Source organism: Anomaloglossus baeobatrachus, chromosome 12 (assembly GCF_048569485.1).
Source record: "Anomaloglossus baeobatrachus isolate aAnoBae1 chromosome 12, aAnoBae1.hap1, whole genome shotgun sequence".
Taxonomy (NCBI): Eukaryota; Metazoa; Chordata; class Amphibia; order Anura; family Aromobatidae; genus Anomaloglossus; species Anomaloglossus baeobatrachus.
The window spans coordinates 63547844-63566999 of record NC_134364.1 but is presented as its reverse complement, the minus strand read 5'-3'; the positions used below and the strand labels follow the sequence as shown (position 1 = coordinate 63566999).

Below are 19156 nucleotides of genomic sequence, written 5' to 3'. Positions count from 1 at the left end.
CCGGACCGTTCATTGTCTGATCACTGCAACGACTGGAAGGTCCGAGCTACAAGAAGGGAATCAGATTAGTGCGAAACATAACATTTATCCAATGGCGGTTGTTCTGCACTTTTGATCTTTCTTCTTCACCCAAGACAAGACATATGAAGACAGGTTGAAATTTACAAAAGTTGCAATACCACCAGTGAATGTATATTTTTTTTTTTAAATTGACTTTATACTATTTTGAGGCATGTGGTTTGGCTGCTCGTCATTAACTTTTTTTTTTTCGATTTTGATCATGTGAATTAATTTTGTTTTTATAGATTCAACTTTTACAGATTCTGCAATATTTTTATTTATTTTTGCATTAGAAAGATGGGGTTGATTCACACTTTTTGATTTTTCTATATTATTATTATTATTATTATTATTATTATATTATTATTATTAGAATTTTTTTAATATATTTATATTTGTAATATTTTCTTACATTTTTATTTTTTTTTATATTTTTTTTACATTTTTCATTTTCCTGTGAGACTTGAACCAGCAATTATTTCCTCACTTGCACTATATACTATGGTATTGCAGTATATGGATGAAATTGTGATCTGCTATGAAGCTCCACCAGTGGCTGTCTTAATGGAAGGGCAAAGATGGCCGCAACAGGAGGCTTCAGTAAGCTTCTGGCTGCCTTGGCATCCCATGGGCCCCCCTCGGGCTGGGGTAGGGAGACAATTGGAGCCTAAACTATCTCTTCACTTGATTGCACCATTTTAAAGTGAACCTGTCAGGTCCCCATGCACCTAGAACCACGAGCAGTTCTGGGTGCATATTTCTTCTCCCTGCCTAACCGTCCCTTTATCTAGCAGCATAAAGGGATCAATAGAAAAAGTATTTCTAAAGATCCTTTATGATATGCTAATGAGGGCAGGGACTAGTCACAAGGGCGTTACTTCCTGCGCTCATTCCGCCCTCTGTCAGAGATTAGCAGCAGTATTTAAATGGTTAAACAGCAGCTCCAATCTCTGCTTTAGGAAGCCAGTGGCCGACTGTATGACGCAGCTGGCACCTGACCTATGCATTGGGCTCCACTCCTGAATGCTCTGCTGCACCAGACGCACAGGAATATTTCCACCATGATGTCATCACCACGACGCTAGTAAATGGGAGAGATAGGGATGCACAGCACAAAATCAAAAACAATTGAGTGCAGCCTATGTGTAAAACAACAATGCAAGCAAGAAGGAGAAAAAAGTACACATAATAGGGGCGCACATCAGAATCATACAATGTTTTAATATACAATAAATTTTATTGGGTCAAAAGGGACAAGGACATCATAAAAACCTTTAAAATACACATATAACATATGACCTCACTGATACTCCAATTAAAGTGAATAATATTCCATATAAATAGACAAATGATAGTTCAATCCATAAACAACAGTGTATGGCATGCAGAAGACCCTTCTTAATCACAAAAATGAGGACAAATTACCAAGGTAGTATGCAACGCGGAAAGAGCCCTCAAATTGGTAATCCAAGGTTATATCATGACTAAGGACTGTGTCTGTAACAATGATATACAAATCTGGCCCCTCCAAATGCCTCCCTAACACTATATCTGAAGTAATATAGATTATAAATAACAGTGTGGGATGAGATAATCGATCAAAAAGTGGCCAGACACTGGGTGAGCTGGATGCAGTTAGATGAAAAAAGGACGCATGACATCAGATAACAATATGGAACAACAGGTCCCAGCCAGGAACTATCTCTGTGCCAATACAACCAGGAACCGCTGATCACACTTGCTGCTTAGCAATCTGTAGCAGAGGGTGCCAGGGACGCCTAGGCTGACATAAATATAAGTACAAAGGGGAGTACACAGGCTCTCCACCCATATAAAATGCATGTTCCTTGGCACAAGCAAGGAATATTTGTCAGACACAAAGGAGGATCACAAAGGCATACCCATTGACCACTCAAGCAGTGTGGGGGTCAAACAGGTGCGGTTACCAGCCGGGCCCGGCGCAGTCAAAGTAATGCATGCACGGATTGTGCAGAGGAGTAAGAGCGAGGTCAGAAAGAAGCACCACGACGCTGACATCACAGTGCAGACGTTTTCATGTGGCATCAGAGGTGTGCACTTTATAAATGCCTCTAAAATTTTTATATACATTTTAATATGACCCCTCCAAAACTTATCCAGGCGGTCCCACAAAACCAAAATCAGTGCGATGTCTGCAGAACTTTGCAATATTAGGAGTTAATTAGTAACCAGGAGCGGAGGAATGTGGTGCGACAGCAAGAAACTGGTAAACCACACACAGCGGCCACTAGGATGTTAACCCTTCCTGATACATGTCCTCTGGGGAATGTGGCCCGTTTCAGGCGTCCCCCCCCCCCCCCCCAACTAATTACACCCCTTAGATTATTGGCAGGACACAATGAAGTATTCCTCATTGGTGGAGGTCCAACTTATAGGACCCCCATGATCCTTCATAACACTGATACATTGTACCATTCACTTCAATGCAGCTACATTGCACCCTGCAAAAGGACGGATCACAAGAAGTGACCACTGCCCCTTTAATGTGACATCAGTAGAGGTCACTTCAACAAACCTATAATAGCTAGATAGGAACACCCTTTAAATAAATGTATAGGATGGGATCATGACCTTTTTAAAGGAGTCACGTGACCCCAAAACAAAGATCATTCTCCTGCACCCCTGCCATACACTGTTTATAGGACGAGACCCTGCATCCACATTCTTTTCTCCAGTTTATATAGGGTGAGACATTTTGGAGGGGCTGCACCCTCATTCTTTCCTCTAGTTTATATAGGGTGAGACATTTTGGAGGGGCTGCACCCTCATTCTTTGCTCCAGTTTATATAGGGGTGAGACATTTTGGGGGGCTGCACCCTCATTCTTTGCTCTAGTTTATATACGGTGAGACATTTTGGAGGGGCTGCACCCTCACTCTTTGCTCCAGTTTATATAGGGTGAGACATTTTGGAGGGGCTGCACCCTCATTCTTTGCTCTAGTTTTATATAGGGTTACACATTTTGGAGGGGCTGCACCCTCATTCTTTGCTCTAGTCTTATATAGGGTTACACGTTTTGGAGGGGCTGCACCCTCATTCTTTGCTCCAGTTTATATAGGGTGAGACATTTTGGAGGGGCTGCACCCTCATTCTTTGCTCCAGTTTATATAGGGTGAGACATTTTGGAGGGGCTGCACCCTCATTCTTTGCTCTAGTTTTATATAGGGTTACACATTTTGGAGGGGCTGCACCCTCATTCTTTGCTCTAGTTTTATATAGGGTTACACATTTTGGAGGGGCTGCACCCTCATTCTTTGCTCTAGTTTTATATAGGGTTACACATTTTGGAGGGGCTGCACCCTCATTCTTTGCTCTAGTCTTATATAGGGTTACACATTTTGGAGGGGCTGCACCCTCATTCTTTGCTCTAGTTTTATATAGGGTTACACATTTTGGAGGGGCTGCACCCTCATTCTTTGCTCTAGTTTTATATAGGGTTACACATTTTGGAGGGGCTGCACCCTCATTCTTTGCTCTAGTTTTATATAGGGTGAGACATTTTGGAGGGACTGCACCCTCATTCTTTGCTCCAGTTTGCACCAGTCATCTGGTGCTAAATCTTGTGCTTTATCCAAGCTACCAACGGGGCACCCTTCGGGAAAATAACACTTCTGACCACTTGACATATATTCCCTGGTTTTGTCAGATAATTGCGCTCCTCCTTTATTTACAGACGACGTCTTACGTGTTTTCTCTTCTGCAATTTGCAGGTCGGATGTGACTTTGATATCAAAATTACGGCCGTCGAGAGTCTTTTCTGCACGGAACAAGGATACTGTGAAGAAGTCGGACAGCGCTCCCCAAGGTGGGACTGGTTACATGACCGGACCTCCTGACCGATAAAAGCCGGCTAGACCCCTAGAGATGGGACTGATTTCACCCCCCCCCCTATTAGGCACGGTCTCCTTTACTGGATCCAGGCCAGACTACATGAATATATAGATATAACAGGCCTAGGGATTTGGCGGCATGATCAGTGATATATACGACTTAACTTTTCTCCCCAGTTCTCTCACATTAGAGAACCTGACCTGTTCCTTGTAAATTGCAGAGACGTCAGAAGACAGTGGGTGGCCATTAAGGGGTTAAAATGCTGCTTGCCTACATGGCAGGTGGGATTACAGCGAACCAGGCAGAAGTGGACCTGATCCGATCTGGACGGTCGGTGCCCCCTTGGGTTGTGCACGGGCGGCGGTATTGGGGATATGGATCTGACCGGAGTAGGGCTGTGTACACACTTGGCTAAGTGTCAGTATTTGCAGAGGAGATTCCTAGCACATTACTGGCATCATATTTCGGCATACACGAGCTCCTGCCAGTGTAAATGGTCACTATAGCACCTCGGATGTCAGCGAGCTGACAGGACAAATACGGTGAAGTGCGGGATTACCACGCCGCCATTCACATCAAGGGCTTCATTGTTTGCTCTTTTCTGCGCTTCGTGAAGAATGTCGTCCCGTGAGATTCTCCTGCTCCTCCGATGTCTTCTGCGTCCTACCCTGCAAATATCGGGACTAGTAGGTGGAAACGCATCGCCACCATTTATCCTATTGTCTCCTTAGCTTTGTCATTCTGTCCTTTCACTCTCTGACTCAGGAGCCGCTGTGAATGATAAACCGGTGACCGTGATTGGGCAGCGGATGAATTACAGGAATGGGACCGCAGAGGCCGACGAGAATGTTCCCAAGGAGATGACCCCCGCTTATACCAGACACCCACCTAAAGATCTGCAGAGAGCAGCAAAGCCTATGAAAGGTAAAGTTGTGACGGTAATGGCTGCTGCGGGGGTCCAAATACCTCCCTGACACGTGAGGTCAGGGGAAGGCATTACACAATCCTAAAGATAAATTACACATCTTATATTTTATATACGTGCAGGAATCACCACATCGGCCTCTAATTTCCAGCAACATTACAGCGACCACGATGTGACCAGTCCCTTATCTGACGATTCAGTGGCTGTCATTGGAAAAGGTGAGTAGTACACAAGGCATAGGGCTCTGTAGATTGTTATTAAAGGGGTTTTCCACCTTTAGAAAAAAAAAATATTTTTTTTCTAAGCTGGACAATCCTTTTTAATAGCTTGTATTACATGCAGCCTTGTAAGATTGGGCATGCAGAAACAGCTGTCAATCACAGAGTAGTACCGCCCACTGGACTCTTATACATACAGACACCAGGGATTTGAGTGACTAAAATGCTAGCGTATCTGAAACGTTTTCCACAAAAATATACAGAAACCTGATGAGCTCCTCCCGGCGTCGTATTGGACACTATTTTAGCATGACAGGTTTCCTTTTAAGACTGTCTGATCAAAGTCTTAAAGGGAACTATTACTTTGGTTGCTTTGTGCCAAAAATGTGCTCCACAGTTTAGCCATTTTTTATTTTTTTTTGTCGCCTATTGTCATGGGTCCTTCTCCGGTATCAAACAATCAACAGAAGGAGAGATGAGTGATCAATCCGAAGACACTTTACTACATGCAAACCGAAAGGTCCATAACGATGAATGTCCGTAAAGTGACGTCATACGCTTCAGCTACTGGCCTCTGATAGTCAATCAGGCAGCTGCATTTGGATTAACTGCGCACAGAGCGTGACTCTGCGCAGCGACGGATAATCATCTGAAATAAAGCGCTGAGTGCTGCGGCCTCTGTGCCGGCTGCTCTTACCAAGGGGGCCACGGGCCGCACAGAGCAGCCCACAGGCCGTGTGTTTGAGACCTCTACCCTAGGCCCAGGAATGACACCTCAGCAGAGGCGTAGCTAGGGGTTCAGCTCAGAGGGGGCGAAACGTCTGAGTGGGCCCCTAATCAGGTAACCATATTTACAACTATGGTGTCGCAGCCTAATAGTTTGTGTAGACAACCATATTTTTGGTCCAAATGCGATGCAACAAAATATTGGATCGCATTCAGACCAATGTTATCCAATGAGGCAGTGCACTTGTTCGATTGTGCTCAGAAAGAGTGGTCTAAGAAAAAAAAATTGCAGTTTGCATGCACAGACTGGTACGGTTAAGTGTAGCGGCAGGGCTGTAGTTGGCGTTCATGCTGTTCTAAGCACTTAAATTGATCGCATACCTTACCAATAAATCAGACTAAAGCCTCATGCAGATGTGGCTAGAAGTATGCCAATCGCACTCTTGTGGTCACATGACGGCCCGCTCTCACCGCCGGCACTGGAAAACCATGACAGCTCGCTGTGTGCATGCTCAGAGGATTCACAAGTCTGCAGTCACAGGCCATTAAACAGCTGCCGATCGGCTTCATATAACCAAACAGTTGATTTAAAGGGAATCTGTCACCAGGTTTTTGCCCTCTAATCTTCTTTCCGCAGACTTCCATTTTCTCCGGTTTTCCACAACATATCCCAACATGATGCCCTAAAAAATGTGTCATTATTACATCTAAATAAAAAATATCCGCATATACTGTGCACTAAATAACCCTTATACTGTGTACCTGAAAAAATATTTCCCCCCACTTTTCTCTCTGATCAAAAAGTGACCTCTACACTGTCCCCCTAATGACACATGGCCTCCACATTGTGCCTCTCATATGCTACAACCACTGAACCATCCCTCCAACATGAATTATGGCCGCCACACTGTCTTTCTTTATGAAAAATATCCATAAAACTATCCACCCCTCATTAACCATGCCCTATATGCTTTCCATACAAAATCATGTACCTGTGATATTAACAATGGCCTCCACATTGTCCAATCTGCTGTCTCTTCACACCGTACAGCCTTCACAATGTGCCCTCACACTGTCCCTCGTATACTGCTCCTCTCATACTGTGCCCTCACACTGTCCCTCGTATACTGCTCCTCTCATACTGTGCCCTCACACGGTCCCTCGTATACTGCTCCTCTCATACTGTGCCCTCACACTGTCCCTCGTATACTGCTCCTCTCATACTGTGCCCTCACACTGTCCCTCGTATACTGCTCCTCTCATACTGTGCCCTCACACTGTCCCTCGTATACTGCTCCTCTCATACTGTGCCCTCACACTGTCCCTCGTATACTGCTCCTCTCATACTGTGCCCTCACACGGTCCCTCGTATACTGCTCCTCTCATACTGTGCCCTCACACTGTCCCTCGTATACTGCTCCTCTCATACTGTGCCCTCACACGGTCCCTCGTATACTGCTCCCCCATACTGTGCCCTCACACGGTCCCTCGTATACTGCTCCCCCATACTGTGCCCTCACACGGTCCCTCGTATACTGCTCCCCCATACTGTGCCCTCACACGGTCCCTCGTATACTGCTCCTCTCATACTGTGCTCTCACACGGTCCCTCATATACTGCTCCTCTCATACTGTGCCTTCACACTGTCCCTCGTATACTGCTCCTCTCATACTGTTCCCTCACACTGTCCCTCGTATACTGCTCCTCTCATACTGTGCCTTCACACTGTCCCTCGTATACTGCTCCTCTCATACTGTGCCTTCACACTGTCCCTCGTATACTGCTCCTCTCATACTGTGCCCTCACACTGTCCCTCGTATACTGCTCCCCCATACTGTGCCCTCACACTGTCCCTCGTATACTGCTCCCCCATACTGTGCCCTCACACTGTCCCTCGTATACTGCTCCTCTCATACTGTGCCTTCACACGGTCCCTCGTATACTGCTCCTCTCATACTGTGCCCTCACACGGTCCCTCGTATACTGCTCCTCTCATACTGTGCCTTCACACTGTCCCTCGTATACTGCTCCTCTCATACTGTGCCCTCACACTGTCCCTCGTATACTGCTCCTCTCATACTGTGCCCTCACACGGTCCCTCGTATACTGCTCCTCTCATACTGTGCCTTCACACTGTCCCTCGTATACTGCTCCTCTCATACTGTGCCTTCACACTGTCCCTCGTATACTGCTCCTCTCATACTGTGCCCTCACACTGTCCCTCGTATACTGCTCCTCTCATACTGTGCCTTCACACTGTCCCTCGTATACTGCTCCTCTCATACTGTGCCTTCACACTGTCCCTCGTATACTGCTCCTCTCATACTGTGCCCTCACACTGTCCCTCGTATACTGCTCCACCATACTGTGCCCTCACACTGTCCCTCGTATACTGCTCCCCCATACTGTGCCCTCACACTGTCCCTCGTATACTGCTCCTCTCATACTGTGCCCTCACACGGTCCCTCGTATACTGCTCCTCTCATACTGTGCCCTCACACTGTCCCTCGTATACTGCTCCTCTCATACTGTACCTTCACACTGTCCCTCGTATACTGCTCCTCTCATACTGTGCCTTCACACTGTCCCTCGTATACTGCTCCTCTCATACTGTGCCTTCACACTGTCCCTCGTATACTGCTCCTCTCATACTGTGCCCTCACACTGTCCCTCATATACTGCTCCCCCATACTGTGCCCTCACACTGTCCCTCGTATACTGCTCCCCCATACTGTGCCCTCACACTGTCCCTCGTATACTGCTCCTCTCATACTGTGCCCTCACACGGTCCCTCGTATACTGCTCCTCTCATACTGTGCCCTCACACTGTCCCTCGTATACTGCTCCTCTCATACTGTACCTTCACACTGTCCCTCGTATACTGCTCCTCTCATACTGTGCCCTCACACTGTCCCTCGTATACTGCTCCTCTCATACTGTGCCTTCACACTGTCCCTCGTATACTGCTCCTCTCATACTGTGCCTTCACACTGTCCCTCGTATACTGCTCCTCTCATACTGTGCCCTCACACTGTCCCTCGTATACTGCTCCCCCATACTGTGCCCTCACACTGTCCCTCGTATACTGCTCCCCCATACTGTGCCCTCACACTGTCCCTCGTATACTGCTCCTCTCATACTGTGCCCTCACACTGTCCCTCGTATACTGCTCCTCTCATACTGTGCCCTCACACTGTCCCTCGTATACTGCTCCTCTCATACTGTGCCTTCACACTGTCCCTCGTATACTGCGCCTCTCATACTGTGCCTTCACACTTTCTCTCGTATACTGCTCCTCTCATACTGTACCTTCACACTGTCCCTCGTATACTGCTCCTCTCATACTGTGCCCTCACACTGTCCCTCGTATACTGCTCCTCTCATACTGCTCCTCTCATACTGTGCCTTCACACTGTCCCTCGTATACTGCTCCTCTCATACTGTGCCTTCACACTGTCCCTCGTATACTGCTCCTCTCATACTGTGCCTTCACACTGTCCCTCGTATACTGCTCCTCTCATACTGTGCCTTCACACTGTCTCTCGTATACTGCTCCTCTCATACTGTACCTTCACACTGTCCCTCGTATACTCCTCCTCTCATACTGTGCTTTCACACTGTCCCTCGTATACTGCTCCTCTCATACTGTGCCTTCACACTGTCCCTCGTATACTGCTCCTCTCATACTGTGCTCTCACACTGTCCCTCGTATACTGCTCCCCCATACTGTGCCCTCACACTGTCCCTCGTATACTGCTCCCCCATACTGTGCCCTCACACGGTCCCTCGTATACTGCTCCTCTCATACTGTGCCCTCACACGGTCCCTCGTATACTGCTCCTCTCATACTGTGCCTTCACACGGTCCCTCGTATACTGCTCCTCTCATACTGTGCCTTCACACTGTCCCTCGTATACTGCTCCTCTCATACTGTGCCTTCACACTGTCCCTCGTATACTGCGCCTCTCATACTGTGCCTTCACACTTTCTCTCGTATACTGCGCCTCTCATACTGTACCTTCACACTGTCCCTCGTATACTGCTCCTCTCATACTGTGCCTTCACACTGTCCCTCGTATACTGCTCCTCTCATACTGTGCCTTCACACTGTCTCTCGTATACTGCTCCTCTCATACTGTACCTTCACACTGTCCCTCGTATACTGCTCCTCTCATACTGTGCCCTCACACTGTCCCTCGTATACTGCTCCTCTCATACTGTGCCTTCACACTGTCCCTCGTATACTGCTCCTCTCATACTGTGCCTTCACACTGTCCCTCGTATACTGCTCCTCTCATACTGTGCCCTCACTGTCCCTCGTATACTGCTCCTCTCATACTGTGCCCTCACACTGTCCCTCGTATACTGCTCCTCTCATACTGTGCCCTCACACTGTCCCTCGTATACTGCTCCTCTCATACTGTGCCTTCACACTGTCCCTCGTATACTGCTCCTCTCATACTGTGCCCTCACTGTCCCTCGTATACTGCTCCTCTCATACTGTGCCCTCACACTGTCCCTCGTATACTGCTCCTCTCATACTGTGCCCTCACACTGTCCCTCGTATACTGCTCCTCTCATACTGTGCCCTCACACTGTCCCTCGTATACTGCTCCTCTCATACTGTGCCCTCACACTGTCCCTCGTATACTGCTCCTCTCATACTGTGCCCTCACACTGTCCCTCGTATACTGCTCCTCTCATACTGTGCCCTCACACTGTCCCTCGTATACTGCTCCTCTCATACTGTGCCCTCACACTGTCCCTCGTATACTGCTCCTCTCATACTGTGCCCTCACACTGTCCCTCGTATACTGCTCCTCTCATACTGTGCCCTCACACTGTCCCTCGTATACTGCTCCTCTCATACTGTGCCCTCACACTGTCCCTCGTATACTGCTCCTCTCATACTGTGCCCTCACACTGTCCCTCGTATACTGCTCCTCTCATACTGTGCCCTCACACTGTCCCTCGTATACTGCTCCTCTCATACTGTGCCCTCACACTGTCCCTCGTATACTGCTCCTCTCATACTGTGCCCTCACACTGTCCCTCGTATACTGCTCCTCTCATACTGTGCCCTCACACTGTCCCTCGTATGCTGCTCCTCTCATACTGTGCCCTCACACTGTCCCTCGTATGCTGCTCCTCTCATACTGTGCCCTCACACTGTCCCTCGTATGCTGCTCCTCTCATACTGTGCCCTCACACTGTCCCTCGTATGCTGCTCCTCTCATACTGTGCCTTCACACTGTCACTCGTATGCTGCGCCTCTCATACTGTGCCCTCACACTGTCACTCGTATACTGCGCCTCTCATACTGTGCCCTCACACTGTCACTCGTATACTGCGCCTCTCATACTGCGCCTCTCATACTGTGCCCTCACATTGTCCCTCGTATACTGCGCCTCTCATAATGTGCCCTCACACTGTCCCTCGTATACTGCTCCTCTCATACTGTGCCCTCACACTGTCCCTCGTATGCTGCTCCTCTCATACTGTGCCCTCACACTGTCCCTCGTATGCTGCTCCTCTCATACTGTGCCCTCACACTGTCCCTCGTATGCTGCTCCTCTCATACTGTGCCCTCACACTGTCCCTCGTATGCTGCTCCTCTCATACTGTGCCCTCACACTGTCCCTCGTATGCTGCTCCTCTCATACTGTGCCCTCACACTGTCCCTCGTATGCTGCTCCTCTCATACTGTGCCCTCACACGGTCCCTCGTATACTGCTCCTCTCATACTGTGCCCTCACACGGTCCCTCGTATACTGCTCCTCTCATACTGTGCCCTCACACTGTCCCTTGTATACTGCTCCTCTCATACTGTGCCCTCACACTGTCCCTCGTATACTGCTCCTCTCATACTGTGCCCTCACACTGTCCCTCGTATACTGCTCCCCCATACTGTGCCCTCACACTGTCCCTCGTATACTGCTCCCCCATACTGTGCCCTCACACTGTCCCTCGTATACTGCTCCTCCCACTAGCTGTCTTCAGTCCTGTGGGCCCTGGGCTGAGTTCCAGGGACTGCAGTGCTTGGGTTGGCAGCTGCACTATCCTGGATCGTGTGGTTGCCGACTCTTTAATCCACACTGGTACACAGCATGCACTGTTGAATGCTCCGTGCACCTCCGGCATTAAAGTTCATCTGTGGGCCCTCACTCCTGAGCTGTATTGGCCCTCTCAGAGCAGTAGGTGTCCCCTCTTGAGCTGTATGGGACTGCCAGAGCCGTATGTGCTGCCACCCACCCCAGTAATGTGTATGTCCCCCAGAGTTGTATACTACCCCAGTAACATCTATGCACCTCAGTAAAACGTATGCCCCCCAGTAATGTTTATGCCCCCCATCCCTCCTGTCATTTATACTGTATCCCCAGCCCCTCCTGTGATGTATATACAGCAGTCTGTGCGCGGCCAAGTCTGTTAGTGACCACCATCACGCAGTGCAGCACATCCCCATGCCCAGGAGGAGCAGGACGGAGACAAGTGGGGGAGGGGAGTGAGGCTGTTGACGGCTTCCTCATAATAATAATATCTCTAATATGTCTGTGTGTGTCTGTGCCCGTGTGTATGACTGTGTATAGATTTATGTCTGTTTTTAATGTATTTTCCTTACCTTCTTTTTAAATAACGTAGTCTTTGTTTTATAAGACGCTCCCCAAATTTGGAGTAAAAAACCCAAAATATGGGGTCCGTATTATAATCGGGTGGTGTCTTACCAGGGAGGGGGGCTGGCAGAGGAGCAGGGGTCGCAGGAGGCAGGGGCGGTAATGGAGTACGGCGATTCTGTGAGTGGTACAGAGGGGGACCCAGATACTCACTGCGGGGCTGCTCCTCTGTGCGCGGGGCTGCTCCTCTGTGCGCGGGGCTGCTCCTCTGTGCGCGGGGCAGCTCCTCTGTGCGCGGGGCAGCTCCTCTGTGCGCGGGGCCGCTCCTCTGTGCGCGGGGCCGCTCCTCTGTGCGCGGGGCCGCTCCTCTGTGCGCGGGGCCGCTCCTCTGTGCGCGGGGCCGCTCCTCTGTGCGCGGGGCCGCTCCTCTGTGCGCGGGGCCGCTCCTCTGTGCGCGGGGGCCGCTCCTCTGTGCGCGGGGCCGCTCCTCTGTGCGCGGGGCCGCTCCTCTGTGCGCGGGGCCGCTCCTCTGTGCGCGGGGCCGCTCCTCTGTGCGCGGGGCCGCTCCTCTGTGCGCGGGGCCGCTCCTCTGTGCGCGGGGCCGCTCCTCTGTGCGCGGGGCCGCTCCTCTGTGCGCGGGGCCGCTCCTCTGTGCGCGGGGCCGCTCCTCTGTGCGCGGGGCCGCTCCTCTGTGCGCGGGGCCGCTCCTCTGTGCGCGGGGCCGCTCCTCTGTGCGCGGCTCGGCCCGGCCCTGCTCGGCCCGGCCCCTGCGCGGGGCGGCCGGGCTCTGCTCGGCCCGGCCCCTGCGCGGGGCGGCCGGGCTCTGCTCGGCCCGGCCCCTGCGCGGGGCGGCCGGGCTCTGCTCGGCCCGGCCCCTGCGCGGGGCGGCCGGGCTCTGCTCGGCCCGGCCCCTGCGCGGGGCGGCTCGGCCCGGCCCCTGCGCGGGGCGGCTCGGCCCGGCCCCTGCGCGGGGCGGCTCGGCCCGGCCCCTGCGCGGGGCGGCTCGGCCCGGCCCCTGCGCGGGGCGGCTCGGCCCGGCCCCTGCGCGGGGCGGCTCGGCCCGGCCCCTGCGCGGGGCGGCTCGGCCCGGCCCCTGCGCGGGGCGGCTCGGCCCGGCCCCTGCGCGGGGCGGCTCGGCCCGGCCCCTGCGCGGGGCGGCTCGGCCCGGCCCCTGCGCGGGGCGGCTCGGCCCGGCCCCTGCGCGGGGCGGCTCGGCCCGGCCCCTGCGCGGGGCGGCTCGGCCCGGCCCCTGCGCGGGGCGGCTCGGCCCGGCCCCTGCGCGGGGCGGCTCGGCCCGGCCCCTGCGCGGGGCGGCTCGGCCCGGCCCCTGCGCGGGGCGGCTCGGCCCGGCCCCTGCGCGGGGCGGCTCGGCCCGGCCCCTGCGCGGGGCGGCTCGGCCCGGCCCCTGCGCGGGGCGGCTCGGCCCGGCCCCTGCGCGGGGCGGCTCGGCCCGGCCCCTGCGCGGGGCGGCTCGGCCCGGCCCCTGCGCGGGGCGGCTCGGCCCGGCCCCTGCGCGGGGCGGCTCGGCCCGGCCCCTGCGCGGGGCGGCTCGGCCCGGCCCCTGCGCGGGGCGGCTCGGCCCGGCCCCTGCGCGGGGCGGGGCGGCTCGGCTCGGCCCCTGCGCGGGGCGGGGCGGCTCGGCTCGGCCCCTGCGCGGGGCGGCTCGGCTCGGCCCCTGCGCGGGGCGGCTCGGCCCCTGCGCGGGGCGGCTCGGCTCGGCCCCTGCGCGGGGCGGCTCGGCTCGGCCCCTGCGCGGGGCGGCTCGGCTCGGCCCCTGCGCGGGGCGGCTCGGCTCGGCCCCTGCGCGGGGCGGCTCGGCTCGGCCCCTGCGCGGGGCGGCTCGGCTCGGCCCCTGCGCGGGGCGGCTCGGCTCGGCCCCTGCGCGGGGCGGCTCGGCTCGGCCCCTGCGCGGGGCGGCTCGGCTCGGCCCCTGCGCGGGGGCGGCTCGGCTCGGCCCCTGCGCGGGGCGGCTCGGCTCGGCCCCTGCGCGGGGCGGCTCGGCTCGGCCCCTGCGCGGGGCGGCTCGGCTCGGCCCCTGCGCGGGGCGGCTCGGCTCGGCCCCTGCGCGGGGCGGCTCGGCTCGGCCCCTGCGCGGGGCGGCTCGGCTCGGCCCCTGCGCGGGGCGGCTCGGCTCGGCCCCTGCGCGGGGCGGCTCGGCTCGGCCCCTGCGCGGGGCGGCTCGGCTCGGCCCCTGCGCGGGGCGGCTCGGCTCGGCCCCTGCGCGGGGCGGCTCGGCTCGGCCCCTGCGCGGGGCGGCTCGGCTCGGCCCCTGCGCGGGGCGGCTCGGCTCGGCCCCTGCGCGGGGCGGCTCGGCTCGGCCCCTGCGCGGGGCGGCTCGGCTCGGCCCCTGCGCGGGGCGGCTCGGCTCGGCCCCTGCGCGGGGCGGCTCGGCTCGGCCCCTGCGCGGGGCGGCTCGGCTCGGCCCCTGCGCGGGGCGGCTCGGCTCGGCCCCTGCGCGGGGCGGCTCGGCTCGGCCCCTGCGCGGGGCGGCTCGGCTCGGCCCCTGCGCGGGGCGGCTCGGCTCGGCCCCTGCGCGGGGCGGCTCGGCTCGGCCCCTGCGCGGGGCGGCTCGGCTCGGCCCCTGCGCGGGGCGGCTCGGCTCGGCCCCTGCGCGGGGCGGCTCGGCTCGGCCCCTGCGCGGGGCGGCTCGGCTCTGCGCGGGGCGGCTCGGCTCGGCTCTGTGCGGCTCGGCTCGGGGCGGCTCGGCTCTGTGCGGGGCGGCTCGGCTCTGTGCGGGGCGGCTCGGCTCTGCGCAGGGCTGGTGGTAAGGCACCGACCATTCTGAAGATGTCGGTGGTGAGGGCTTCTTCAAATAATGGCGGCCGGAGTCTACGCGTGTGCAGATGAGAGCTCCATCTGCGCACGAGCTGACTCTAGGCACCATTATTTGAAGAAACCCTCACCACAGACATCTTTAGAATGGTCGGTGCCTTACCGCCAGCCACACGGAGTAGAGCCGTGTTGAACAGAGCTGCACAGAGCAGAACAGTCCCGCATAGAGCAGAGCCGCGCCGAGCAGCCCCGCACAGAGCAAAGCCGCACAGCCGAGCCGAGCACAGATGCCTGTATGTGTACGTATCTGTGTATGTGTGTGTTTCTACGTGTGGATTGGGCCCACTGAGACTTTCGCCTGGAGCCGGCCCTGCCTGCATCCCTATGTCACACAGCCTCTACCCCAACTTACGCCTCTCTCAAACACTCTGCTCCCCTTCACACCATTTTGTCACAGTCTGCACCCCTCATATGGCACTCACCCTGCAACCCTCTGCCCTCATTACCGGTCACCTGTTCCCATCTCCTTCAGGAATCAGTATCTACGTCCTGTTGCTTTCTAAGCAGCAAAACTGTGGCTCTTCCCACTCGGTGACATGGGCATGACATCATCGCAGGTCCTGTCAGCACCACTAGGATGCATTTTCGTCATCTGGGCAAGAGTTTCTGCTCTGCCCCTGCAGCACTGACAGGTCGTAAGCTCCTAGTGGGCCCCCTCTGAGCCCGGGGCAACCGCCCCCTCTGCCCCCCCGCTAGCTATGCTACTGCACTTCAGCAATCAAGGCATTATAGGGTGTAATTTTCAGCATTTGGAGAGCAGAGGGTTCATGAATGGACAGTCAGGAAATGTCAGCAGGTTCATCAAGAGGCAGGGACACATCCAGGCTGCAGATGGTAACTGAGCTAATTAAATTATCAGTCCTTCTGTAATGTGATTAGGACTCTAGACAAGACGGGGAATACACAGAACGATACTGCTAAAATCAGTAAAAATATGAATATAGACAAAATGATACCCAACCCACCATATCACACCTACGAAGCCACTCCAAGGGTCTGCGAGCTTTCATTGTACATTGCAAAAATTGTCTAAAGCATATAATAAATGTGCAGTTATTAAAGACCGATTTCTTTTGGTGCAAATAGCAGAATTCTGGCACATTCAGCCTGATACATTTACTCCATTGAGTAATTTCCAAAGATTACAGCTTATTGCAGGAGAGAAGCAAAGAAGCTAATTGTAAAGGGTCCCTCTAAACAAATAAGGATTGTCCGACGTGGAGAACCCCTTTAAGGCTTTTTTTACGTTGTTGCATGCATGTGCTGGACTCTGTCTTTTATCGGGGGGCTTAGTCACCTTCTTCTCACCTGGTAAAACTTGTCACACTTTGGATGGTCCTAAAATTAAAACGATAAATCTATGGCCACTATCAGCAGGTGTAAAAATGGGGGTGATTTGGGCACAATTTTGCACTCGCCTCTGGACGTATGCGCTGTATAAGCCACATATGGGGACTTTATGTGGATTTAGAGGAGAGGCAGCCTGGTCCCAGAGGTTTTTTCACTTCTCCCTTTTTTTTTTTTTTTTTTTTTATATTGGGAGCACCAGTACGTGACTCCCCTTCAGAGAAGAATCTCGCTATTAGCCAACTAGGGGTGGAAAATTGATTCAATGGGGTTAGAAATAGGAGACACAAAGGCCAGGCTCCAGGAGGGGTAAACCCTACCCCCTAATGGTGCATGTGTTTTTGCATACTGCTATTTTGCATCCTGGTACCATATTAATGCTTTGTTTTTATGACTTTTTTTTTCAGGGGTCTTTGAGTCTCTTCCCCCCACTCTTCAGTCGCACAGTCAGTCTTCCTTCTCCGCACAAGAGGAGTCCAGTCCTGCAAAGCCGAACTTTCAGCCGCCCACCGGCGTCTACGGCAGAGCGGTCCAGCAGAGCGGTCCTAGCACGGAGACTGATGTAAGCGGCCTCCTCACATTGGAGTTTATTACTTCACCATTGTATCTTCCTATCTAGGAGTGATGAATGTTACTTGTACTGCGCAGGGTAAAGTCACCATGTCCAAATCTGCTCGGGACAAGATGAGGCAGAAGCGAGAGCACAACCTGAGAGAGCTGGTAGACGTCCGGGATCCGGGGAGAAGAGAGCGGCTATCCCAGACCGACCCGGGCCCCGTGCAAAGAGAACGTGAGTGGATTTTGCTAGCACTGATGTTGATCTCTGGGGACAGGCTTGTTTTTTTATTACCGAATACGTGGTAAACAATAAAGGGGGCGCCGCAGTCACTAAAGCACCGCAGCCCCGTTAGTCAATCAGTTGATGTGTGGCTGCCAGATTCTGGACCCCAATCACTCTATTATTGATGACTTAGACTGAGGATAGAGGTAGGTTATTTTTGGCACACCATAGGGGAAATAATAGGAGTCCAAAGAATAATATTTGCAATAGAAGTCCACTGGTCCAATGGTCTCTGGACATCTGTATCCTTTTTTTACATTGTTTCTGCTTGAAAAATAAAACGTGGACTTATATTGCAAATATTATTCTTTGGACTCCTATTATTTCCCCTATGGTGTGCCGAAAATAATCTACCTTTTATTTAACTTTTTTTTTTTTCGAGCACTCAATTTTTCGAGTGAGCAGACATGACTCTCTAATTTGACTTGGGATCGGTCATCAATAGTGATGAGCGAGTACTAAAATGCTCGGGAGCTCGAGGCTCGGGCAGAGCATCTCAAAATACTCGTGTACTCGGCCCGAGCACCGAGCCCAATGTTATCCTATGGGAGACCCGAGTATTATTCTGAAATGTTCCCCGGCAGCATGTAGAAACCATAAAACTTTAAATTAAAAAAAAAACCGTGCGTGTGTGTGTAAGCGTGCATATATATATATACGCGGAGTGGAGTGCGGGAGGGGCCGTAGCCGAGCGGGGAAGTGTCGGGCTAAAGGCACGGTCACGCTGTGCGGGCCGGCCAATCACTGCAATTCCACAAGTAACAGGGCTGTGGCATTGCAGTGGTCTGCCAGCCAATCCCTGCATAAGGGATGGCTGTAAAAAGAGCGCCAACATGAAGACCACGAGTACAGCACGAGTATCGCGAAATTACTCGGTCCCCGCCGAGTAGCCCGAGTACAGTGATACTCGTGCGAGTACCGAGTAGTGACAAGCATACTCGCTCAACACTAGTCATCAATACTAAAGTTGATGTCCATCACTTACTTTTTTTGTGTAGACCGTTTAATGCCCCCAGAGCTGCAATCACAGTTCCGCTTACTTTTCTGGCTCATTGTCTGCCCTGTGATTATATTGTTGATTTTTATACACATTAAAATGATGCTGAAAATGTGACAATCCTGATACAAGGAAAACTCCCAAATGCGGCCATCTTGGCGTGTTACTAATTATATAGAACATTATAGTGTAGAAGTGTGTTATATAGAGTACCCCCCTCCCGCCTACACACAACCTGTCCATGTGGGAAGTATAATAGCATGCACACATCTCCTTTGTAGCAGTTTACATATCTCTTTTTTTGTCAATTCTTTAGCTTGGAGACCACGATCCGACTATCTGGACAACATGAACATAAGCCCCCCGGCCTTAAAGAGAACTTCAAGTTTGAAGAAATGCTCAGGTAAAGAGTCTTTAAAAGTTATTTGTGTGATGTCTTTTAGTTTGTTTTTAGTAAATGGCATATATAACATGTAATAGCTCTATCCACTGGTAAGGGGATTAAATTCCAGATTGGTGGGGGTTCAACTTCTCTGACCCCATAGAAACTGAGAACCTGGAAATGATGGTCTTGTCGGCGCTCATCCTTGGAGAACATTGAATGGTACAGCTGACGAGCACGGACCCTGCCCAGGTCTGTGGCACTGATGAGCCCTGATTTGGGGCTATTGGTATACCGGTCCCAGTGGTTAGACCTCCACCAATCTAGCATTCACCACCCATCCATAGA

At 53.2% G+C, this 19156-nt stretch overlaps 1 protein-coding gene across 2 annotated transcripts in view; it reads left to right on the top strand.

Moving 5' to 3' along the window:
* The window catches only part of TOGARAM1 (TOG array regulator of axonemal microtubules 1), an 87199-nt gene that overhangs the window by 31666 nt on the left and 36377 nt on the right, over positions 1-19156 (top strand). For both annotated transcript variants that reach the window (XM_075331161.1, XM_075331160.1), the window contains exons 6-11: positions 3809-3903; positions 4695-4853; positions 4977-5072; positions 16996-17150; positions 17237-17378; positions 18743-18829. In XM_075331161.1, the coding sequence (XP_075187276.1) occupies positions 3809-3903; positions 4695-4853; positions 4977-5072; positions 16996-17150; positions 17237-17378; positions 18743-18829 (734 nt within the window). The remainder of the gene's footprint in view (positions 1-3808; positions 3904-4694; positions 4854-4976; positions 5073-16995; positions 17151-17236; positions 17379-18742; positions 18830-19156) is intronic.